General features: G+C 39.9%; 1 protein-coding gene across 1 annotated transcript in view; it reads right to left on the bottom strand.

Moving 5' to 3' along the window:
- Positions 1-347: 347 nt before the first annotated feature.
- Positions 348-26376, bottom strand: part of GALNT5 (polypeptide N-acetylgalactosaminyltransferase 5) — a 41348-nt gene continuing 15319 nt past the window's right edge. The window contains exons 3-10 of the mRNA XM_047082835.1: positions 25107-25226; positions 16744-16879; positions 16039-16158; positions 13494-13611; positions 12171-12494; positions 6956-7036; positions 3700-3861; positions 348-488 (exon numbers count right to left, since the gene is read on the bottom strand). Coding sequence (XP_046938791.1) covers positions 348-488; positions 3700-3861; positions 6956-7036; positions 12171-12494; positions 13494-13611; positions 16039-16158; positions 16744-16879; positions 25107-25226 — 1202 coding nt within the window. The remainder of the gene's footprint in view (positions 489-3699; positions 3862-6955; positions 7037-12170; positions 12495-13493; positions 13612-16038; positions 16159-16743; positions 16880-25106; positions 25227-26376) is intronic.

Genomic DNA, 26376 nt, shown 5'->3' on the forward strand with positions numbered 1-26376 from the left:
TCAGACTCAGTCATCATGAATATCACTGTGCTTCCTCCAGTCCTTTTGGCTTCATTTCCAGTTACCTGTTTGATCACATAGGGAAGCTTGCAGGCTGAGGTCCAGCACAGGACAGGAAACAGGCAATTCAAAAGGCCACCTAGAGTTGAAGAAGGACTCCAATCCAATGTTAGACTGTTTCCCTGAGCTCACTCTTGGTTTCTTAACTATTGTGGGTTTTTTAATCTCCTATTCAAAGGCTATTAATTTTGAGAATGTAAACTACCACGGAGATACACAGTCCCCACCTCCACTGTAATTTTCACAGTGTCTAATGGGTTTACTGGATAAAAAATATTAGTTGCTCTTTAGTCTTCATAATATTTTTCAAATTTCCACTTCTGATACTGCTTCACTGGGTCACAAGCAGCAACTTTCAGGGTCTTCTGAGAAACATTTCCTTCTAAGCATAACAACTGATGATAGTTTCCGAAAACAATGTGATTCACCTAGAAAGAAAGAGAATCTGGAATGAGCCACAGAATGAATTTGACAACTGCCATATAAAGAAATACAAACTAATAAAAAAAACATAATTATATTTTTGGTTCCTCAGGAATTCTTCTTGCCTAAATTAACAACATGCACACAGTCTTTAGACTGTATTAAATTTGTCTCTATCTCACTTCGCCAAGCTACAAGGCTGTTAAGACGTTTACGACTTCCTCAGGGAGGAGGCAAAAGATTTATTTTCTGACAATAGGTTTGATTACTCTATTATTTAAAGAAAATAATTCCATACAGCATTTACTATATTTGATGGATGATGGTTCTCTAATTGATGGTGATCATGAAAAAATACCCATTGCAAAAAGTGAGTTAGTTAATGTCTTAATTGAGTTCATACCTTAGAATGCAAACTTGGAATACAAAGTGCTAGAAATGATGTATATATTTATAATCTTTCCACCATAATCTCTGATAGTACATAATACCTGATGTTCAGAAAATCCAGAGGTACTTAGAAAAAAGTCAAAGGTATTTCAGAGAAGTTCTATTATTGGTTAATATTTGCTGAATATCCTAGAAATAATGGATAACCAATTTAGAACATGCTTATGGCTTTATATATTTTTTCACCTTTTAATTCTCTCAATTTTCCATGACTATGACAAAGGTAATCTTAATCATACGTACATTGTTTTGAATTATTCAAAAGAATATATCAAACAGGGGTGACTTCATAATAGTTTGTTTTAAAGATGTTCCTACAAAAACATTGTCATCTGTAGGACTCTGGTAAGACGATGTTTGAGTATGCTCAAGGTTTTGTAAAGGAGTTGGCCTTGAGCAAAATCATCCTGGATTATTTACAATGTTCTGCCAGTGGATTATAAAGTGGTAACTGAACAACTTGTCCCCAACCTAAAGACATTTGATGAGGGAACCAGTAGTGGAGGGTCATTCCATGACCCAGTATTTAGAAGCTACCTATGAAATGATTTCCTTTTAGGTGTCCATAGTCCAGAGCATTTGGGTGGGTGGGCTTAGAGAACATCTTTGAAATGCAGGTTGGAAATGTATCATTTTAACAATGCATTGGTATTCAGGGTCAAACTCACTATTACCCTACTTCCTTCCATGAAGCTTTCAACTCCTAATGCTAAAAGAAAAGATATGTTCTTGTTACTCATAGTCTTATTCTCCATTTCTCTTAACATGCTTTGGAGGATTCAGGAGGTTTAGTATAAAAAGTACCAAAATACTGAAAAAATAAGGAAGGCTATTATTAAGATATTCATCTCCATAACATCTAGCAGCATGGAAATGGGGAACCGAAGGCAGAAGGCAGCTATGTGGCATGATACAAAGTCACAGGCACAACCAATGTCGGGAAACAGCTATCCAATTTTTGCTATCTTAATTAAATTACTCTCTTTACAAACTGGTTTACCATTTAGAGGGACCAAAATAAACCTGTATAAAAATCAGCTAATGAAGGCTTAAGTTCTCAGTGGGGTCAAGCCAGTTTGTAAATAAGACCTATGTGATTTAAGGGCTGCTTACTCCTAAATATTTTCTCACCAGCCTGAATTTTTTTCCTGGTAACAGATTCACTTCTGGAGATGAAAAATGTGTTCTCATTCTCATCCTTTCTCTCCCCTGCACCCACCGCCTCCCCCAACACCTCCCCCATCCCCCCACCACCTCCTGCTTTTTTGGCATAAGGTTAAGGAAGCCAAAGAGAATATTCAATAGATGTTTATGCATTTTCCCAACACCATGAAATATAAAATTAGTAACTTGTACACTAGCAATACTTCATTTTTCTGAATAAGTCAACAAGAGCCATTATCACTAACAAGGAAAAAAAAATGTCCAGAAGGAACTGAAATATAACAGAGAAAATTAAAAGGGAGGAAGGTTGGGAAGTGTGTTGCTCAGACCCTGGTTTTGATCCCCAGCGGGAAGAAAACTGTCATGAAAGGAGTGGTCACTGGCTGTGACATCAAAAGGAATGGAGGCACTCTAAGGAGAAAAAGAAGCGTGCTGACTTTGGGGACAGGCCTGAGCAAAATGATGGTCTTCATGCACCCAGTACATTTTGTGGATTTGATGGCTACTTGCTAGTGAGATAGTAGAAACTTTAGGAAGGCCCTCCTGAAACTATTCTTGCCACCCCAAGATCTTACACCAAAGCTTACGATTTGATATCTTGTTAAAATAGAATTGCGGAAAGGGTGCCTGGGTGGCTCAGGCAGTTAGGCATCTGACTCTTGGTTTCGGCTCAGGTCATCATCTCACAGTTCGTGAGATCGAGCACCGTGTCAGGCTCTGTGCGGACAGCAGGGAGGCTGCCTGGGGTTCTCTCTCTTCCTCTCTCTCTGTCCCTCCATCACTCACACACACACACACACACACACACACACACACACTCTCCCTCTCTCAAAAGAAATAAATAAACTTTAAAAAATACCATTGAGGGAAACTGTCAGGACTTTGAGAATGAAGAAGATATAGCAGGGGTGGTCTAGGAAATATTAACAGCTGGACCTCTGGACAAACACCCCCAGATCTGTAGCATGGGTTTATGTAATACTCCCATCCTGGCTTGTTTCAAGCTACCAATGTGATGTCATTGAATGTGAAGTTAGCGCACAATTAGCTCCTACAAGCTGGTGGGAGCTGGTTCCAACACCTGTTGAGAGCCAGGTCTCTGGTTACCAGGGTGGGGAATGAGGAAAAGTCATCCCTTGTGGAAAGGAGGCAGAATGCCAAAAAAAAATGGATTCATCCTAAAGTGCAGGCCTTGTAGAAAGCACACTGGTTCTTGTTTTCCCCATATACTCTCCTTATAGGCTTTTCTGGTGACCATTGAGAACCAGTTCTAGCCCATAAGCATTATTTTTGCCGTTGTTAGTTGACTGAAGCAAATGACTTACAGAAACAAAGATGCTGATACTAATGTAACCAAGGAACCCAGTGACTTATATTTAAAACAACCTACCTGAAATAAATTTTGTAAAAGAAAAAGAAGGACTTGCCAATTTATAAAAAAAAAAAAATCTGTTTCTCTCTCTGTATGAACTTTTATTTTGCCTCGATCGTCACAAGCACATTTAAAGGTTCTGAGTGAGGAAGCCAACAGTGAGAGTTTTATGTCCCCTTTAATTGGAAGTTGGATTTGTGATAAAGAAGAGGTACAAATATTTTGCTTACCAGTTCCGGATGAAAGACTGATGTTGATTTATGCAGCCATTTTAGCCCTTTGTTTCTGTTATCACAAGGGTGCAGCCTCACGGCCCCGGTATCAGGGACTGGAGCTAAGCACCACTCTCCATGTTTAATAAGTCTTAGCCAGGTATAATTAAATTGCTGAAGCTGTCGGGAAATGAATAAAGAAAAGGTCACTTTCAGCAGCAAACACAGGTAGGGTCTTTGCTTCACAGTTTTGTTAGCAATGGTTAAGGAGATGGGCACTCTGATCAAATGTTTTGTACCCAAATCCTGGTATTGCCACTTTCAGTTCGGACAGTATGGGCGTGCTATTACCATATCGCATTTCATTCTTGTCATTTTTAAGTTGGATAGCAACAGCGTGTATCTCAGAGAGTTGAGATAATGACTGCTAGGTGTTTATTTAACACACAGTAAGCCCTCAATAAATGTGAGTTGCAATAATAAAAATTATTTAGTGCAGTTAGTACATAGGCGCAAACGGAGGTCATTTCAGGTAACTCGGAACCCCAGATAAGCCTGGTGTTCTGAAGCAGTGAAGCATTCAAACCACCTGCAGCCATTAGGGCTACAAGGAGGTCTAAGTCACAGCCCGAAATTACTTTGGTGGAAATGATTATGCTTCTTTAAGAGTATCCAGATTACTGGACTCCTAGAGGCTTTGTAGGAAAGGCCCACAATCTTTCTTAAGGGTAAAAAATGTTTCTAATGTAAGCAATGTCAAAAATCTTTCTTTGCTGATAGCAGAAAGACTCATCGGGCTCTGCTCTGTTAGCATCCCCTAGTTCCCAAGAATTACTCTTGGAGAAGTCCAGTTTGGGAGAGTTGCTGAAGTCTAAAGTAAATACTGATTCAGGTATTGAAACCAGGTTTTAGATTTTTATAAGTACTTTCTCCAGTTATTTACAACCTAGTACTGTCTGGTCAATTACTTTATGGCTCTTGGTCTGGGGGACGTCTGTTGTTTTGCACCAATATAAACATAAAAAATAGACTTCTGGTAAAATCTATCTAAATGTTTTTATCTAGTGAATCATTTGTAATGTAACTGAGATGTAAGTTAGATTATCACACTTGTCATTGGGTTAGACCTCACCACTCAAAGGGTACTCCCTGGACCAATATCAGTATCACCGGGGAGGTAGTTGAAACGCCTGACTCTCAGCCCCATCATGAACTATTGAATCGGAATCTGTATTGTAACAAACTTTCCAGGTGATTTGTGTGCACATTAAAATTTGAGATGCATGGTCTTATGCCATAGTACAAGGAAGCGAGGTGGCTACAAAGAGAAGCTAGATATTACCTTTAGAAGGGACATCTCAACTGGTTGAAAAGTTAATAGTTACTGAAAAGCTAATGGGGACTTTTTAGGTAGGGTGAAGGATAGAGCTTGGTGGTTAATCCTAGAAATTTATTCCTTTTGTGCTTTTTTTGGATGAATGTTATTAACTGGTATAAAGTTTAGTTAATTCGGCCCCAGATAAGTTAACTTCCTCCAACTTTCCCTTACTTCTTATTACTCAAACAAACTATAAGAAGCAGAAGCTAAAAATGAGTAACAAGACAAAAAGGGAGATGGGTGTTTTTTTTTTTGAAAGCAGGGGGCTGCATATTCATATTTTCACCTCCTAGTATCTCCTTGAGAGGCTCAGTGGTTATCCAGACTACAATTTGGGTCTTCAGATGAAATACTGGTTTAATCAGGCATGGAAAATCACTAAAATGATGAGTCTTGAAGGACTGAGTTAAATAATATTTTGCTTTCATATGATGCGGACTACTTGTGGTTTTATAATTTATGACTTTATTTCCTCTCGGAATGGTTAATATGCAAGTTGTGTATTTCAAACAATTTTTGACACATTTCTCTTCCCTCTACCTCCCTTCTTTCCTAATTAAAAGAGAGTTCCCTTAGCTTCAAGTTTATAATCCTTAGCTGAATTATAGCAACACAGATGACAAAGATGCCTTTCTTCTAGTAGCAGCTTTGAATTAAGAGTGGAGAGGAAATGTGCTCAAAAATATAAGCAATGTCTTGGGGTGCCTGGGTGGCTCAGTCGGTTGAGCGTCTGACTTCGGCTCAGGTCATGATCTTGCAGTCTGTGAGTTCGAGCCCTGCATCGGGCTCTGTGCTGACAGCTCAGAGCCTGGAGCCTGCTTTGGATGCTGTGTCTCCCTCTCTCTCTGCCTCTCCCCCGCTCATATTCTGTCTCTCTCTCTGTCAAAACTAAAAAAACATTAATATATATATATGCCTATATATATATATATATAGGCAATGTCTCTAAGTCAAAGCAAACAAGTAAGTCTGGGCAAGCCTAGATTGTCATCACAAAATAATTTCTCCACGAAAGTGTGATCTACAATTTTAGGAAGCTTCATTGTACTCATGTACTGATGTTCCTATGAGTTTTATTTGGCACCCAAACCAATAATATCCCCACAGAATGAGAATGGGTAGGGAACGCACGTTGAAGAGGGAGGTCCCGGCACTCAGAGCTCACCTCCAGCACTGCAGAGTCCTTGCCCTGTGCTCCTGGGCCCTCCTTCCTCCCCTATCCATTGTGTTCTGAGTTTGTCAGAGATTTGTTGAAGGGTTTTCCATCATGGATCATGGATTATGTAATTTGCATTACATATGCAAATTACACATGCTCCTTTATATGTATGAGAATGGGGAGGAGGGGACTGAATCAAAACAAAATTCCTCCCTTAGATTATTTAAAAATATGTTCTTCCTTCATTTCCTTTATTATTTTATCTTTATATGTAACTTTTTAAAATTTTTCACATTTTGTGTCTTTATCACTATAACAGTGAACATTTGTGGAGCACTAAGTGTTAAATATCGTTCTACATGTTTCATCGGTATCACATAATTTGATCGTCAAACCTGTTTTAGGGGTAGGGACTGTTATCACGACTATTTACCTAAAGGTTAAAGGGTTTGCAAAGTTAACACACTTTCGAAAGCAGTGGAGCCAGCATTGGGTCCCTGGTGGGTTGACTTCAGTACCCACACTTTTACTCCCTTGCTCGCTGTCTGTACGTTTAGTTGTGGGCTCTCTTATCACCAACCGTATGATTATGTAGAAATGTATAAGTTAATTATTGTTTGTAAACGCGAAAATAAATTTCTCAAGCGAGCAGTAAATGTGCCATACCCTGCACTTATCACCTACACCTGGGCCATCTATCCACTGCACCTATGAGAGAGAAAACCCAGGCCAGGTACCTTGCTGCTTCCGTCACAGTCTTCCAAAGTGGCTGTGGTGTTTTCAATGGAAATGCATTTGCCCAAGGCCACATTAATAAGCTAGGAAGCAAAATATAAAATATGCATTAAGAAAAAAATATTTTGAAGTAGAACAAGACATTCAGAAAACACAGGCCATAAAACTATAATAAGGTTAAAAGATAGTTAAGTTGATAGCTTAGCATTACTTAGCACTATACGATTTTATTGGTTGCTATCTCTAACAGAGACATAATGTAATCTTGCTAAAGTACAGCTTCAATCTGTCAATTTAGGCCTATGATTCAGCCACAGAGCCAACAAACAGAAGCTTTTAATTAACCCTTGCCTGGAATGCTGAATAGGGAATGAGCAAAAGGTAGCATGAGAAGTAGTTATTTTCTTGTCTCAAGTTTTTCTGATGCGTACATTAAAAGTCAACGCACATACTTGCAATTTAATCAAACCAACAGTTATGGGCTCTGTTCCCTGGCTGACCCCTCCAAGCTATTTCACTGCTTAGGCACTGAATCATAGATAAATGGAGTCCTTCAAAGAACAGCAGAGTCCAGCTGATTCCCTGTCAGAATCTTCCTAATGACTCAGGCAAGCTACAATTCATTATAGGAAAGTCATGAAAGCTAGTACAGAGCCAAGCTTAAAGACACTATCTGGCAGGCCCCCCAGGTTTTTCGTGGATTTACAGGGTCAAATATGGAGGCAGCTTTCTATAAGTCACCATTTAATGCAGAAAAATGTTGATTCCCTTGCCCTCTTTGACATCTTGGGGAAGGCTAATGAGATGGTGAGTTAATAGGGCAATTTAGACTTCTTAGATTTCTAGAAGAGCTGTGTAGAGTCAAATCTACACTCAGGAAAGCCTTCTGAGCTGGGAGTGGGGGAAAAGTCTTTGTTGGCAGGGACACTATTTGTGCCCTTTCTTGTTCTATCGTGCCTAACACAGAGCTCTAAATCCAGGGTGCTTTATGATGCAACTGTCCAGCTCACAGAGTTGTGAGCCTTCATAACAGCATGCTCACTGGTTGGTCCTCACTTTTACATGCATAGCTTAGGTTGCAAGAAAGTAAGGCAAATATTCAGGGACCACCAAATGCAGAAAACAAAACAAAACAAAACAAAACAAAACAAAACCTTTTAGCAAGTGGGAAAATGGCAAATACCGGTAAGCAACGGACTGATATTGTAAGGACAGGAGAAAGAACTTGGGCATGGACAAGCCAGAGAGTTGGGATTGCAGTCTTTCACATAAAGATGGACAACTGTAGACCCTCACTAGAATGGTGTCCCGGGGAAAACAATTTACCCAGTGGCACAGGGAGACAACAGGGGAGCTAGATTCTCCCTTGGGAATCTGAACCTTGCATTGACCTTCATTTGGGTTTGAGATGCAAGTTGAACTGCTTGCATTGGATAGGAACTTCGACAGACGTAAAAATAGTGCCAGGGTGGTTACTTCTAGGGTGGCTGGCATGGAAAAGAACTCTAGAAGGACAGAATTTCCATCAGAAATCTCCAAAGAAAGCTCCATTCACAATTTAACGTGACAAATATGGGAAGAGACAATCCACCACTAGTTAATGGAGCAGTCAGGACACACAGAAGGAATCAACTTCAGAGAAGAGATTTAATAAGAATGCACTGAAGGAGGATAATCCTAGAGATTAAAGAAGGGAAATGCGATCCAGTTGTTGTCTGGATTTTCACTGAGATAAATATAAACTTCTGTATTTGTGGATTACTCAGAAAATACCTTCCCACGTGTTTGGAAAACTCTGGCTTCACTACAGCTGAACAGGTTGGACTGCTCCAGAACCTGGCAGAACCCCTAGGACGGTAATGTTTAGTTGTCTGCTACACGAGGGAGTGCAGTGTGTTTGCCAAATATATTTGGCCCTGGGATCCTATTTCTGGCAGCACAACTAACCTTGCCCAGAGCAGTGTATGGGAACCCCTGGTTTAACTGATTACTTTGTATTTATTTTGTACAGTCCCTTCTGCCAAACATGGAAAGGCATTGGATGGAAGGAGAAGATTTTTCTTTCCCTTACTTACCACTCCCCCCCCCCCCCCCCCCCCCCCCCCCCCCCCCCCCCCCCCCGGTTCTCTGAAGATTTGTTTCCCTTCCTCCTGATCAGAGATTTCTGGAGAAACTGCTTTTCTTCATGTATAAACGATTTATGAAGTGCTAAGGGGTTGTTATTCTTTATTGACTTGCGAATGGTTTTAAGCATTGACTTGTATTCAGGGGCGCCTGGGTGGCTCAGTAGGTTGAGCATCTGACTCTTGATTTTGGCTCGGGGCATGATCCCAGGGTCCTGGGATTGAGCTCTGCCTCAGGCTCCATGCTGAGCATGGATCCCTGCTTGAGATTCTCACTCTCTCCCCTTGTGTCTCTCTCCTGCTCATGCTCTCTCTTTGTCTCTCTCAAAATAAATAAATAAACTTAAAAAATTATATTTGTGTTTTTTTTTTATTTTAAAAAAAAATTTTTTTTTTCAACGTTTATTTATTTTTGGGACAGAGAGAGACAGAGCATGAACGGGGGAGGGGCAGAGAGAGAGGGAGACACAGAATCGGAAACAGGTTCCAAGCCATCAGCCCCGAGCCTGACGCGGGGCTCGAACTCACGGACCGCGAGATCGTGACCTGGCTGAAGTCGGACGCTTAACCGACTGCGCCACCCAGGCGCCCCTTATATTTGTGTTTTTAATGTAAACCATTTCAATCTTTTTTTTCCGCCAGGCAGTATGTAAATTTTTCAATTGTTTTTCAAAATCTATCCATTTTGAATTCTTTCGTTTTCCAATTTAGGAGGTGGAGTTCCCCACAGTTTATCACGGCATTTGCTAAACATTAGGCTATAGGCTGCTTACTAACCATTTAATCCAATGTGTATAAAGACACATTGTTAGTGAGGTTCTTTTATTCATCAAACATTTTTGGTTCAACAATAAACGATCGGTTCTTATAAAAAAGAAAAGAAAACAAACAAAAACCTTTTCACTGGATTTAAATTGTAAAATATTTTCTTGCGATTTTTCAAGACTCTCCACCTAAAATAATGGTTCAGTTAATCTTAAGTTTGAAATGTCTAGTGAAAGATCTTCTTTTTTTTTTTTTTAAGTGGTAATAATGCTCCCTACTAGTTGCTTCAAAGAGAAGCCAGTGGCATCTTGATTGTAATTTGTCTGAGGAAGGCAACAAATAGAATTCAAAAAAATAATTTAAAAATACTTTGTGCATTTTAATATATTATAGCTCAGGCATCAGCCGGCTGTTTATAGAAGAGCTCTTCAAAAATTTCATGGGAACTTAGACACATTAGCCTCACAGAAGAGGCAAAAGGTAGTTTTTTAGTTCCCTCTGGTGGTTAAAGTTCAGTAATGCTCTTGCTGAGATTCTGTGTTAGGACAGAATATGGTGACAATTTCTTTTTTCCTTACTCAGGAGTTGGAATTAAAAAAAAAAGTGTCAGTTTATTTTACAGACAAATAATTTGAATAGTGTATAAATCCACGGTGTTCTCCCTAATGAGTTACCTAGAAAAAAAAATCAGGATAAACCACCTGAAATAGCTGTTCTTCTATTTTGACCTATAAAAATGATCATTTTATACTACAGTATGTTACAAACAGATCACTTTTACTATTTGTCAATTCAATTTTCAAGTTTCCTCTTTTTTATACTCTTCAAGGATCTTCCCTACACTGGGAGAATGGCTCTACTACGTCCTTGCCATCAGGAATTTTCCTAGACAGAGAGTGATTGGTTTGTGTAATTCACTTTCTAGGGAGAATTGAAAAAAAACATGGCCTAAAATAGCAGGCTTACTGATGGTCAAGTCTGAGAACCTCTTGCATGAAGAAAAAGAAAACTCTGAAAGAAAATAAAATAATGCTGGGAATATTTATAAATAAAAATTAAATGAGAAAGCAGTAACACGGATTAAAAATATGCATGACTGGGAAAAGCTCTAGGTCAAGTCTTGACTAATCACCTCTAAACCCATTTTATGATAAGTATCCTCACGTCTTGCCATCCTCTTCGAATTAAGCCCCACTCCTAGAATGGGCTTGGAATGGCTTTCATCCAGTTTCTCTACTTTCTTGCTTTAGTTCATAGATTTTGTACTGTGTCCAACCTGTCTAGCTCAGTTTCTTCCTTTTTGGTACATTATGTTGTGCCCTGGAATTTTCTCTGTCATTGTCTTTTATTTTCAGTTCCTGTTTGAAATCTGTGAATATCTAATTAAATCATGTCATCCCAATCTTAACCCTACTCAATAGCTCCCTATTACATTCAGGAGAGAGAAGAAAGAGAGAGAGAGAGAGAGAGAGAGAGAGAGAGAAAAGGAAAAGAAAGAAAAGATAGACGGGAGGGAGGGTGGGAAGGAGAGAGGAAGGAAGGAAGGAAGGAAGGAAGGAAGGAAGGAAGGAAGGAAAGGAAGGGGAAGAAAGAGCAGGGAAGAGAGAGGGAGGGAGGGAGGGAGGAAAAAGAAAGGAAGTAAGAAACAAGAAAAAGAAAGGGAAAGGGAAAGGAGAATCCTTAGTCTGCCTGTAAGGACCCATGGGACCACTCTTCCTTCCTCTCCCTCTTCATCTGTTGCCATTCTTTTCTCCTTCACACCCTGACAACATTCATCTTCTTTCCAGTTCTTGAGTGCCTAGACGGTCATCTAACTTAGAGTTTTTGTACAAGGGGCATCCTCTGCCTAGGGCTCTCTTTTTTGAAGTTTGGCTGACCCTTGTCTTTGAGGGCTAGCATTCAATATCTCCTCAGAGTTGAATATTCTAGCTTAGAAGGACTGGTCACTAAGGACCAGTTCCCTAAATTAGAGCCATTTTACTTTTCATTTAAGCATTACATATTTGTACATGGTTTCCCTTACTCATCTTTAAGCTCCACAAATAGGCATCAAGTCTACTTTATACATATTTACCCTATAATCCAGTTCTGAAATACTGTGTGGTTTATTGATATCCAGTAGGTACTTGCTGAATTAATCAATGAATGTAGCTGCCTAAAAGCCTCCCTCAAGTTCACCTATATTTAATCCTTAACCATGCTCTGTCTCATCTGCCCTCATATTGGATATTTATTTATAGTGTAATCCTTCATTCTTTTCCACACTTTTTCAGGAGTTTTTAAATTTAATATTTATGGACTCACAATTTAACTTGCTCCTTGAACTTACCACACCATTAGCCCTCACAATGGGAGCCTTCAAATCAGGAAAAACATTCTCCAAATACCATTTGAAACTTTTGCATTTTAGTTTCTTTCGAAGTTTCCGTTGTTCGGTGAGGTTTCCAACATCTAACCCTTGGTCTATGAGGTGGTCCCCGTGGCCATAGAATAGCTCCTTGTACTCATCAAGCCAGACCTCAGCAACCCGCACCAAGTTCCGCTCGACTGTCTTCATCCGGTCCTTGGGGAAGGTATATGGATTGTCATTTCTGAATATGTGGCCTACTCGGGAACAGGGAATGATCTCAATTTCACCACCACACATCCATACCTGTAACAGTTTGATAGGAAGCATCAATTATCACATGACTGCCCACAATTCATGGGCAATTAACAATGACAGGAACCACCTGGTGACCACCCCCTCCCCCCCCCCAGCTTGAAGTACTACTGTCAACGTCTAAAATCTTTTTCAATGGTTTCAAATTAAGCTCAACAGGTTTATTTAGCTTTTCACATTGCTGTGGAGCATTTTAGGATTCGTAAAATATATATTGTTTTCTTCCCTACGCTGCAGTGTACATCTTTTTTTAATAAAGAAATTCTCACAGAATCCCAATGTATAAAATATATCGTATGAAGTCCTGCTTTGGTTGGATCAGGGTAAGGAGTATATATTTCCTTTTTTTTTCTTTCAATTTTCCCTCCTTACATCTTGGGGTGATCCATATAACTTAATGGAACACAACTTGAAAATGAGCTCAAAGTAATACCCCTTTTACTATATACCAACCCACTCCCTAAGAAAACAGTTGCCTTTTGGATTCTCTTCACTCTGGCTACTGCCAAGGATTTCTTAGGTGTTGATCAATGATCATAAATACCCAGAGCTGTCTGAGATGTCCAAAGTTGCTGCAATATCGCCTGTTGATGGCCTGCTCTGAAGGCACTTTTTGTACCTCTGTCACTTGCACTAAGATGACCCATTACTGAATGCTTTCATTACTTCTGATATATCAGAAAAATGTTCCTGGAGATATTTTGTATGAAGTATGAATCTCACATCATTTAGGTCAAATGGCAGACAATATTCCCCCTATATTCAGATGTAGAAACAGTGTTATAAAATACTAGGGAACTCTGATAAATTTCATGGGAGCTATTGATTCTTCCAAATTCAATCTGGGATAGAAAAACATTCATCTAGAGACCCTAAAGTTTCTGTGAAATTTCTTCCCAGAGACAGTCCCATAGCTGATTATGTTAGTAAAGTGAAACCAAACGATAAACTCTTAATTGTAGAAAGAATTTGAGGACCACTTGGTAATACCTTGAATGAGAGCTCCATATTTTCTCCACCCCAGACATCAAGCCCAGGGTCGTATGTTCCAAGTTCGAAAAAGTAATTTTTATCAATGGAAAATAGTCCACCCGCCATGACGGGACACCTACAAAAAGAAATGTTTGTTTTTTTAAACTTGCATGTCATGCGAATTCAACTTTTTAGAGTGGGTCCCCTGTGCAGTTGTGGAGTTAAGAGACATTTCAAAATAGCTATCGAGTGTGGGGAGGTCTTGGAAAGGAGTCACAAATAGCACTGAAGTGATCAGTTCCGTGGTTCATGGTGGCAGAGATTGATTGGGGTCAACAAAGATGGGGTTTGGAAGTATGATTCTTATTGTCTTTACTCTCTGACCCAAACTCTCCGAATATGTTATTTTTAAAAATGCTTATTTAGTGCTAAGGGAGTACCAGGCACTGCTCTAAGTATTATATATATACACACATACATATACGTATGTATGTATGCGTATATATGTATGTATATATATGTGTATGCATATATATATGTGTATATATATGTGTATGTATGTGTGTATATATATATATATATGTATGTATGTGTGTGTGTGTATATATATATATATATATAACCTCAGACTTTACAAAAACCCTGGAACTATATACCATTAAGAAAGGACAACACAGAAAAGGTTAGAAATGTTCCCAAGGCCACAGATTAGTATGATGTACATCTGGGGTTCAATTTAGGTGGTCTGGTTTGATGTTATGATCTCTCACTCCACCACACTGCCTCAACTGTAGACAGACTTAACTGACAGCTTGTTATGTGGCAAACACTTTTTAAAGCATGTTATATAATCAGATTTAATTCTCAGATAATGGAGGTAGCTACTTCCATTAGTCTTAACGCAGAACTGAGGAAACAGAGATTCAAAGAGGTTAAGTAACCTTTTAAAGCTCACGCCATCAGTCAATAGTACAGTTGAGATTTGAATCCAGAGTCTGACTCCAGAGTCTTCATTACTGTTATAGATCATGGGGGATAGAAACTACACTTGAATCAGCAGTAATCACTTCCCATGGTGTTAAGATTGAGCCAGCTGAAAGGGGTTTGTGTGGAGAGCTTGCCTTGTGTTTAGGGTATACAGCAATCTCAAGGGTAAAATAATTCCTACCCCACACCTACTTCCCTTCCCCTTAGGCACATATTCTGTCTGAATGACAAATGTCCTTTGCCATCTATCCAGAATGCATTCTCTTCCCAATGTTATGTTGGATATAATCTGAGCTCGATCAGTACATTGACCCTCCAAATGGGAGTCTGAAAAAGGCAAAAATGTTCTTTAGGTGTGGGATCAGAGCAAGAGTGTTACATTCAGGCAGATATGGATTTGAATCCCAATTTGTTCTTTTACAAGCTATATATCCCTGGGAAAATTATTTATTTTAAGGCTCAGTGTCCTCATCTCTGTAATGGCAATCCTACCTACCACCTTTTCTAGGGTTATAGAGAGGGCTAAATGCAGACTGCTTAATAAATGATAATAAGCCTACTTGACTTGCTAGGAATATCAATTCTGAATGCATGGCACCTAGCAAAGGATAGGGGGTAAGTTCTGAGAGATAATGCCACAATGCACAGTCTGGGCTGGGCTTTCTCTTTACATTTGTCAGTTCAAGTTCTCTCTCCAACTGGGGAGTCTTTGGGACTCCTGCCACTCTGCCTGAGGCTGGCTTCATGCAGGTCTAGACTCCTGGGGAAGTGTTCAGAAGTCTTCACTTTGACTTCAGGTCTAAGCTGTGTTCTTCAATCCAGCTTCTCTAGCAATAAAACCCCACTTTCAGTTCATATCTGCTTCTGTGTATATTTCTCAATTCACTTACAGAATATGGCACCCCTCCCATGGAAGGGGTAGGGTTAGACACCAAAAGAAAATCCTAACAATAGTTATTATTACAATAATACTTTTATTACTATTATTTACTCTTCTAATTTTTACTCATGTTGCCTTTAATGTTAGGTGTGCTTATATAGCATTTATGCAGCATATTCAACTAGTTTATATTTCTTAGGTTGTAAATCCCAGGGAGAAGGAATAGTATTAGCAAATTTCTCTGGATTCAGGGCTGAATAGGGTATAATTGACCATTTGAAAAAATGAGTTTTGGTAGTGGGAAACTAATTTCTTAGGGAAACTTTGCTTGCTTTTGATCTATTGGCTAAAACCATAATTCTTTTTTTTTTCAACGTTTATTTATTTTTTGGGACAGAGAGAGACAGAGCATGAACGGGGGAGGGGCAGAGAGAGAGGGAGACACAGAATTGGAAACAGGCTCCAGGCTCTGAGCCATCAGCCCAGAGTCTGACGCGGGGCTCAAACTCACGGACCGCGAGATCGTGACCTGGCTGAAGTCGGACGCTTAACCGACTGCGCCACCCAGGCGCCCCTAAAACCATAATTCTTGATGGTCTATAGAATGACGGGAAATACTTGTTTCGTGGGATTGCTTCCCATGCCTTTGCAAAAAGATACACGATTGCCTCCTAATCTTAAATCTCACACGCTTACCGTATTATATCAGTTTCTTTAATTCTGTTTTTTGCAACAACATCTGGAGGAATTGTTCTCCAACCAAAGTTCATGGGCCACACGAAGATGCCTCTTTGAAAGTTGTCCACTGTCATGTAACTAATCCAGGAAAAGAACACAAATGCTGCTTGAGATCATACACATATACTTGATCAACCTGACACCATGTCTTGTTAAAATGAATGAAGCAAGTGCTTACACAAATGACTCGAGATTATCACAAACTTTTTATAACATTTCAAGAGAATTTATGAGTATAACTTGCATTAGTGACTAATTGGCTAGATTGCTTGTTTTTAACTTCCACTTTTCTTTTAATAATGTTCTGGATATTGTTGAGGGAAAAAATTAAGAGCATATGTATATTTCCCACAAAAAAGATGAATGAATCTTAAGGGAGATAAATATTTTGGGGCACAGCTGAATAGAAAGAGGAAAGAACTGGACAATGAGTATTAGGAATTCTTGGTATTAAGGGTTAAGCATTTTGATGATCAAGTAAACAATTGGATTGACGTTCTCTGATCTTGATATATCTATTATGTGTTTCCATTTATGTAAATGGATTAACTGTGTATTTCTCAGATTTGTAAAAGTGTGCAGCCGAGGAATATGGCCAGTACTTTCTGCTGCTGTTAGTTAATGAGTCACTTAAAAGTATCCTGTGGAATATGACAATATTACCTCATATCTTTATCATTGATGACTTCGATTACTGGACAGGCTACCTTCTTTCTACTTAAATAAACTCTTTCCAGAAGAGGTTCCAACCAACCAACGTTACATTCCACGTGAGAATCTAAGAATGTCAACACATCACCTAGAGAGCCAGAAAAAAAAGTTCATTTGAAAAAAGCGATATACTGAGTGTGTGTTTGTTGTGTTCAAAGGTCTTGGAGATTGCTCCAGAAAGGTGATTGCAAAGGCAGTACATTGTAAAGGCCGGAACTATCACCGAATTCCTGGTCCCTATATTTTCATTCTATCATGAAATAAAAGAAATTTTGTTTCTGGAAGCATCATTTTTGTTTGCAAAAAAAAAAAAATTGATAAGCCACTTTGAATGGGTAGCCAAGACTTTGAAGGGAATCCTTAGTATTAAAAGGGTGGCTGCTTTGTCTCTTCTAAGGAGGGTGGGTCCCATTACCCTGGGGTAGGGGTGGGGGGTCTGTGGAAAACTGAGCTTTGTTTTTCAGAAGACCAGGCAGAGTTTGATAATCCAAGGTTGGCATCAGAAAGGGGAAATACCATTTTGCATAATAGGGGTACAAACAGGCAAAAGGGGAGGAATCAGCAAGGCTAGAAGGCAGTGTGGAAGGGCTACAGGGGTGGGAGGAAGAGTAGGGAATAGGTTAATGGGTAGAGAGTTTTAGTTTTATAAGCTGAAAAGCATTCTAGAGATGGGTTGTACAACTGTGTGAATATACTTCAGAGCACTGGACTGTGCACTGAAGAAATACAACTGAGACGGTAAATTATATGTCACCTGTATTTTACCACAATAAAAAATACGAGCGTGGCAGGAGAAAGAGAAAAGAAAGAGAAACTTGGAGGCTAAAAAATACTCATTAAAAATCCTTGTTCTCCTCTTCGTTGTGTGCAGCAGTACTTTCATCTCAATAAAATTCTAAGTAGCATCTACATTGTTCCAAATGATTTATGCAAGTGGATTATGTGTGTGTGTATGTGTGTGTGCGTCTAAGATTAATAATAACCTGAGGAATCTGAACTATGACCGAAATCCTATGTATCCTTTCAGGCCTGACCAGAGGCAATCACAGAAGCTTCTCTGGCAGGCCTCGTGGCGGGAGGCCGCCCTCTCACACCAGACACGGTCTGCAGCCAGCCCGCCCCAGCCTCTGAAGGGAATTAATTGCAGTCAAGAGCTCAGGCCCTCCCTCCCACTCAGTGGACATGCCCTCAGCAAAGCTGTGTTTCCAGTCCACATTCTTCCATTTTCCTCCACTCCGAGGACTGCTTCAGGCCAGGAACCCGGCTTCACCATGTGGGAGATGGGTAGATCTCCAGCACATTTGCCTCCACTCTGATTCAGCATTTGGTACTTTCCCACTCCTACCCCTCTCTTTTCTCTCACCCTAGCCCCCAGGGCTATAAAACAGGAGGAGTCTTTTGTTCTGGGCTCCTTTAGGCAGTAAGACGATCCTCACATCTGCTCAATCCATCAGTCCATTTCTCTACAGGGAAGAATGGAACATTGAGGGAGTCAGCACTTTTCTTCTGTTTCAATTCTTACTTACACTTCTTACTTACATTATTGGAGGAAATGATTAAAGACTTGAGCGTTACTTTGATTTTGTCTTGTTTGAACTGACCACTCTAATACCTGGCTGCCCACCCCCCCTTAGCTCTTGACTAACCAGTAATAACATCAGTTATTTTCAATTAAGTGTTTTTTTCTATGCCAGACAATGGTTCTAAGCATTCTACATGGCTGTCTTGTTTAATTCATGCAACAACCCTGAGGTATAAGTCTAATGTTTATTCCCTCCCACTTCGGAAATGAGATGGAGGTCTAAGTTTTATTCCTTTTGAAGAGAAACAAAGAACTTAAACTTTTCCAAGTTTGCACAGCCAAGTGGCAGCCTGATATTAGAAAAGAGTTTATTCCATTGCCTGTGTGCCTAAAAAAAGAAAGAAAAAATGGCCAGAGAGAGGAAAAGCTATTAGACCGTGAAGGCTTGAAGTAAAGGCAGAAGATAATAGCAGGCAAAGAACAAGGTGAAATTAGATACCTGGATGATAGATCATGATCCACTAAAAACTGCAACCAACCTCTTAATTAATGGTTCAATATTTTATCAATTAACTGATCAACAATGGAATTTTTGAAAGAGGGTGAAGAAACCAAACTTAGCCAAAATGTTGGTGAGGAATGTTCTTGAGAAGTCTCTTTAGGCCGAAGTGGGTTGTGCTAGACCAAAGTTTCCGTCCCCGCTCATCTTCAATTGTTGGGACACAACAGTTATAACTCCTGATCATGCTGGGGGAGTCTTATTTTCAGAGATTATGGCTCGTTTGATAATGAAAGATCATTGTCTCCTAAGGGTCTCCCCTTGCACAGCCCGCTCCCTGTGTGTGAAGGTTCACAGGGGCCATCTAGTGTGTAAGGTATGCAAGCATGGTCTGCTAAGGTCCTACTTGGTTGGTATATATAACAGGTGCAGAAGATAGTCCCTTTCTCTTACTACTTATTATTTTTTTTAATTTAAAGTCAAGGTAGTTAACAAACAATGCAGTATTGGTTTCGGGAATAGAACCCAGTGGTTCATTACTTACATATAACACCCCAGTGCGTATCCCAACAGCTGCCCTCCTTAATGCCCATCACCCATTTAGCCCATCCCCCCCACCCATCTCTCCTCCAGCAAACCCTTTGTTCTCTGTATTTAAGAGTCTCTTATGGTTTGCCTCCTTCTCTGTTTTTACCTCTTATCACTGCTACTGCTGGTCCATTTAAACCAAAGAGCAGTCTCTACTAGACTCCCTGTTCCTATCCTCAGGATACGCTTATAGGGTCAAAGAGTCTGGATTGACTTTCTCAGTCTTTGGTGGTAGCTAGATGGGTCCCCAACCCTACATTCACTTCCCACCTGGCCCAGATCCCCATACAGATTTTCATTCACTTGTTGCCAGGACCCAAAGGAAGCAGCCTCTGCCCAAAACATAGACTGGGATTTTATACTGTTTTATTTTGGGCAAGAAGAGAATCCTCCTATGCGTGAATGTCATTGCTCCATTTTCAGACACTTTTTAACTTAAAATAAGATCTCGGGAACTAGACCAGGGATCTGTCTATGTTGCTGACTCTGGTTAGGATTTCCACTTGTGGTGGATATGGTCTGGGGACATTTCACACACTATTCCTATCCTGAAGAGTCACGGTGAAATAGACGTAGGACTGAGGTCATGCAGCTCTGCTTTCCTTAGCCACACTGGATAAGTCACTTAACCTTTCTGAGATTTACCTAATAGAGCTACTTCTAAGATCTACTTAATACCTAAATTCCTTATAAACGGCTAGTATTGTTACTGTTTGTCAATGAGTATTTAAGCAAGAGCTCAAAATAATCTTATCTTGATGGCCAACTGGCAGGTTTTTCTGTTTCCTAAGAGTAGGTCCCAGCAATGCTGGATTGTTTGCAGATGGATTTGATTGTAACTTACTTATTTATTTACTTTTTGACCAGCCCAGAGATGCTTAATGTGCCTAAAGCTTTGGCTTCTTGTTGAGTATGGGCTCCCATATATGTTTAGCTAACCAGCTTGGGATATTGGTGCCAGCACCAGTTTAGTGTTGGTTTGCTGTGTGTAGGGTTCCTTGAGGAATGTGAACCTGTCTGGCTGTTTAAATTTTCATAATAATTTATAAATGATGCTAAGGAAACCATCTGTTTTACCTGCAGCAAAAAACAAATTGTAGAAATTTACGGAAGGACTGTTGCTTTTCAGGAGACCTCAGGGTTGTCCAGGAATTAGATGCCACTTTAGTCCACATACTTAAGGTTAGCCAACTGATTCTTTGGAATGCTCATAGCAATGTCAAATATTTCCTAAATGCCATTGTTACAAAGGAAATGAGAATCTGATCTCTACTCTGACTCTCTGGAGTGTACTACTGAACCTTCCTGACTGCAGACTCTTCTTGGCAGGGCAGTAACTTGCTCTTTCGTTCAATACTAGCATGAGATCCTGGAGGTTGGCTTATACACTTGCACCTCAATCACTGTGTCTCTTTTTACTTCTGTGGCTTCATATAGAACATTTTCCCTAGAGATCCATTGACCGTGGCATACCCTTCAAGTTTTTAAATCCTGTTTGGCCAGTCTAACTCCTCATTCTCAGGAAATAACTGATGGGACCTGGACCTGATCTTTTTGCCTGAATCAGATCCAGATGAAGGACGTATCGTGCCCTGAAAACTGAATATGTAGTGAACATTGCCAGTTGTCAGAGAGTTACTGTTTTTCCCTTAATATTTTGTACTATGTACTTTCAGAGAGTCTAATAATACCCTGGGACCAAAACAGGGCCACTTGACCAATTTTTGCAGGTCCTTGGATCTTTGATCTCATCCTTCCTTGTCTGTGGTTTCCCCTTCCTTTTCTCTGAATCCTAAAGGGTAAATCTTTAGGAAATCATAGCTATTAAGGTCTGTCAGATTTTGGATTCAGATTCTGGTCCTTCATCTCTTTGTTTGGCTGAGGCAGTCTAGAGACATTTTCTGCCCTGATACCTTTGCTGATCTCTGATTACAGAGACTGTTCAGGTCCAGGGCGTCTCCTACTAATGCTCTATTTGTGATGGCTGGGGAATTCTCAGAGGGGAGTCTGGGAGAACTCACCAGGTTGACCAGCCTTGCTCAGTCCAGACCCTGAATAGTCCTTGAATTATTTCCTCACCTAAAGCTAGTACAGGATTCTGAATCCCCTTGAATTTTTCACAGGACTCAAGTACACTTCAGGGCCCTTGGATATATCCTTGGACAAAGCCATTACTAATCCCATTGAAACATACCTTTCTACTTCTTCTTCTACGATAGTTTAGAAGCAACTCTTCATTAGACAGTGACAAGCAATTAAGATGCACCTAGCTGGACTTTCCAAACTAAATTTGGGACCCCTTAGCAAGTCACTACCACAACATAGTGGGATTGGCCAGAATCTAAAAAACAAATAAAACAAAAAGAGAAGATACTAGAATTTGTTGCACATGTTATTTCATGAAATGTCTATTGTAGTTATATGTGTAACATAGGTATGCAGCAGGTTCTGATGCAAAATTTATTTCTTAACATGGGTTATGGTCAAAATAGTTTTAAGAGTTACCAGACTAAAATTGAGCTAATGTGCTCGAGAGTATTAGGGACAAAGAGCCAAATTTACATTATTACATTTGGATTTACTAAATTCAAAGAACGATTTGATGGCTGTAACCGTAAGTACTTGAACAGGCCAAGTAGGCAATTGCTTTGACCAAGTTCATTGCACCCCATCTGAAGAGGCCTCCTGTGTTGTCTTAACAGTATGGACTATTGCGGAGATCATCTCCAGCATGCGTCGTGCTCCATGCAAGGCAGAGAGAAGTTTTTATAAGCATTGCATTTCTGGTTCTGCACTTATCAGCTTTCTCTACATGGATATCTCATTTTCATCTCAAATTTACATGAATAAAATTGGAACTCAACTGCAATCCCAAATCTGTTCCTCTGGTTATGAGGAACATCCACCAAGTTGCTCTGATTCCAGTCCTAGGGGTTTTTTGTTTTAGTTTTGTTTTATTTTTTGACTCGTTTCATTATTACTCTCTTAATATCTTACTTGATGACAAGTCCTGTGGGCTCCATATCCACAATATATTCTTACTCTGACCACTCCCTTCTTCTGTCCTAGTACCTCCCTGGTGCCTGGACAACTGTAATAGCCTCCTAAATGGTCTCCCTACTTCTTCTCACATTTCCCTAATACCCGTTCTCTACAAGGCAGCCAAAGTGAGCTTTAAATTAAGTCAGACAATTTTATTCACCTGTTTAATGTAACTTCATTGGCTTCATATTATACCAAGAATAATGCCTACACTCCTCAGATGACTCATAAAACTTTGCAAAAGCCTGCCTTTGCCTTGCCCCCCAAATGAATCTCATACCACTCTCTTTATGGTCAGCACCCATCAACCATAATAAACTTCCTTCTTTAGCTTGAATAGACAGAACATATTTCTACATCAGGACATTGTACTTCTTGTCCCACTTGCCTGGGGATGTTCCTTATCCAGATCTTAGCCCCAAACTAGTCAGTTTGGACTATTTCCTCACTTCCTAGTTTTGTATCATTTGTGGGTAATTACTTCCCAAAAGAAGTCAAACATGGATTTTTACTTAATTTTTCAAATGTAGTCTATCATTAAGAATCTTATCTGTCCCTGCAATGTTAATTTTAGTGTGATGTGTTTGTAGTTATTTAAAATTTCCATTACAGGCCAAAGACATTTGTTAGCAAACCAGTGGGATATGAAAAGTTCCAGATTTGTGGTCTCATTACAAGGTGGTGTAACTCAGGGGAGTAGATAATTTACCATTAGAACATGCTTAAATACAAGCTGGTGGAAATCTGCAATGCCATGGCTTACAGAGGAGAGTGATATCTAAATGTCTAGAGGCAGCAAAATGTAGTAGGTAAGACTGAGGATTCAGAGTTTTCTGGGTTCCAATCCTGCTGTATCACTTACTAGCTGGGAGAACTTGGGCAAGTCATAACCTCACTGTACCTTTATATCTTCATCTGTAAAATGAGGAAAGTGCTTGTACCTGCCTCCTAGAGTTATTGTGAAGATCAAATCAATTAGTCCAGAAAGTGTTTAGAATGGAACCTGGTATGTAAGTTCAGCTATCATCATGGCGTACAGGTCTTTCCACAGCAGGATGTGAAAATGAACCTATATGTTTGGCATTAATGTTAGAGTCCTCATGAGAGAAAAGATTTGCTTCCTCCCTTTCACTCCCCAACACCCACACACTAAAAAGAGGTGAAGAAAAGAGCATATTGCTCTTGGGAAGGTAGAAATTGCTATCAGAAGAGCAGACACAGGTCAGGGAAGAGAGAAGTAAACAATTCTAAGTCCTCAAATACAGATAGGATCAGGCCAAGACAGCTTAGGCTTGAGGGGGCTCCTAGTGATCAAATTTGGGACAATTTGAGTACCACAAATAAATAAAGGAAAGAAGGAAGGAAAGAAAGAAGGAAGGAAGGAAGGAAGGAAGGAAGGAAGGAAGCTGATAACATACAAATTGAATTTTTGAAAGCATAAATTAATAGTGGGGATTTCCCTATAAGAGGGAAAGAGGAGGGAGGGAGAGAGGGGAAGGGTGGGAGAGAAAGAAGAGGGAAGGAAGGCAGAAGAGATGAACAGCCCTCAGTGCAATAAATGATCCAAGCAATGATCATCAATGGGTGCAAAACCACTGGGTAAAATGTAGGGAAAACAGAGTATTCATGTGGATCAAAGTATTACCCCACAAATTGCTTCTTACTCCCCAAAGAAAAATCTGACTGTCAACATTTTAACTAAGTGCTCAAATTTACCATCACCAACAGTTGGACAACTTGACATCATGTGTCTCTTGATTTGAAGCCATAAGCAGTACTCAAGTCCTACCACCTACAGAGTAGAATTCTATCCAGTATGCACGCCAGAAATGTTTAGCCTGAGTGTAACATGAGGAAACAGTGAGGAAATTTCGGAATGTGGTCAGATGTTCAGAACAAATGGCCTGGACACTGAAAAAAACACAAGTCAGTGATAAGTAGGGTGTTTTCTACTCTAGATTGAGAAACCAAGAAGAGTAAATAACCAAATGCAGTGCATGAAACTTAATTAGATCTCAAATTTTGAAAGACAAAAGCAACTATTAAAAACATTTCAGGAGCAATAAGGGAGTCTGAAAAGAGCATAAACCAGACGATATTCAGATATGAAAGTGTGCTTATCTAATATTTTTTCAGAGATGCCTATTAAGATACACAGAGTTGTAGGGTCATGATGTCTGTAAATTCAGAAGTTGAGAAAAAAAAAGTGTGTGTAAACAAATGTGTGTGTGTGTGTGTGTGTGTGAGAGAGAGAGAGAGAGAGAGAGAGAGAAAGCACATATTGCAAAAAGCTAAATATTGGTGGAATGATGATGGCATTATGGTTGTTCCCTGCAGTATTATTTTTTTTTTAAATTTTTTTTTTCAACGTTTTATTTATTTTTGGGACAGAGAGAGAGACAGAGCATGAATGGGGGAGGGCCAGAGAGAGAGGGAGACACAGAATGGGAAACAGGCTCCAGGCTCTGAGCCATCAGCCCAGAGCCTGACGTGGGGCTCGAACTCACAGACCGCGAGATCGTGACCTGGCTGAAGTCGGACGCTTAACCGACTGCGCCACCCAGGCGCCCCCCTGCAGTATTATTTCAAATTTGCTGTATATTTGAAAAAAAAAAAAAACTAAAACAAAAATATAGCCAAAATACAAAATTAACAGCTTCTTACCTGTTGCATTCTGTGCTCCTGCCAGCCTGGCTCTTATTAAGCCGTGTCTCTCTTTGAGGCGAAGAATTCGAACTTTTGGAAACTGAGACATGTATTTATCCAGATTATCTTTCAGGTAGTCTATATCACAGCAAGAATAGATAAGGAAACACTTTGAGTAACTAGATATGGATAATACTAGCAGTGCCTCCTTAACATCAAATTCTAGAAACTCTGATATTTACTATCGTTGATAAATTTTACTCCTTGGGACATGATTTTATTTTCTGATGTCATTTTCTTGGATAGGTTTTTGTCTGTATTCAATTCTCTAAGCTATCTGTTTCTTAAATCTCAAATCCTTTTCAGGGTTGCCAAGTTACAGAGGAGGGCTCACCTTTTCTGAGTATTTGTCAGGACAGGGCAAATTTGCCTTGAAATAAAATAAGCTCAGGTTTCTGTACAAACTTCCCAGCTTACAAACCAAGCCAAGCCAAGACCCAGGCAGAAGGCTAAATAAACATTGTATGCAAATTGAAAAATTTGTGAAAGAAAGATATTGCAACTGCAACTGGTTAAGTCCACTGTCACTTCCCTACTATGATGCCCTCTCCATCATACCTCTTTTGTCTTGTTGGGTGGCCAAAGAGGAATCCATCTAAAAGAATGTTGTTGGGGTTCTATGGGGTGTATTTATATGACGTGCAATCACTTCTATGTGTAATTAAGCTATTGACAGATATCCTAGGTAAGAATGGCTTCCAAAAGTACTTCTGCTGCTCACTGTCCTACTAATTTTGTGGGACTTTTTCTTTCTTTCTTTTTTTAATGTTTATTTATGTGAGAGAGGGAGAGAGCAAGCAGGGGAGGGGCAGAGAGAGAGGGAGACACAGAATCCGGAGCAGGCTCCAGGCTCTAAGCTGTTAGCACAGAGCTTACGCAGGGCTCGAATTCATGAACCATGAGATGATGACCTGAGCCGGATGCTTAACTGACTGAGCCATCCAGTCACCCCTGTGGGATTTTTTTCTTAAAGAGGACCCTGAAACCATCTAAGCTTTAGGTCCCTCCAAATCTGGACCTGCCATTCATACAGAAGACTATCATTTGCTTGGTGACTAGATACTATTTCTTTGTATGTTCTCAAGGCCCCTTCTCAAAGTTTTCAACCAGTTTTTCTCATGGATTTTCCCTGCTCCCGGACCTCAGTGTGATTCTGGTAGGCACTCTGAGGCTGATGAAACTGGCCCATGTCATTGTGGTCATGATCAAAGCTACGTTGTTCTATTAG

This window comes from Lynx rufus, unplaced genomic scaffold (assembly GCF_022079265.1).
Source record: "Lynx rufus isolate CCGP_SWC_20201006 ecotype Redwood Valley unplaced genomic scaffold, mLynRuf1.p SCAF_2, whole genome shotgun sequence".
Lineage (NCBI taxonomy): Eukaryota > Metazoa > Chordata > Mammalia > Carnivora > Felidae > Lynx > Lynx rufus.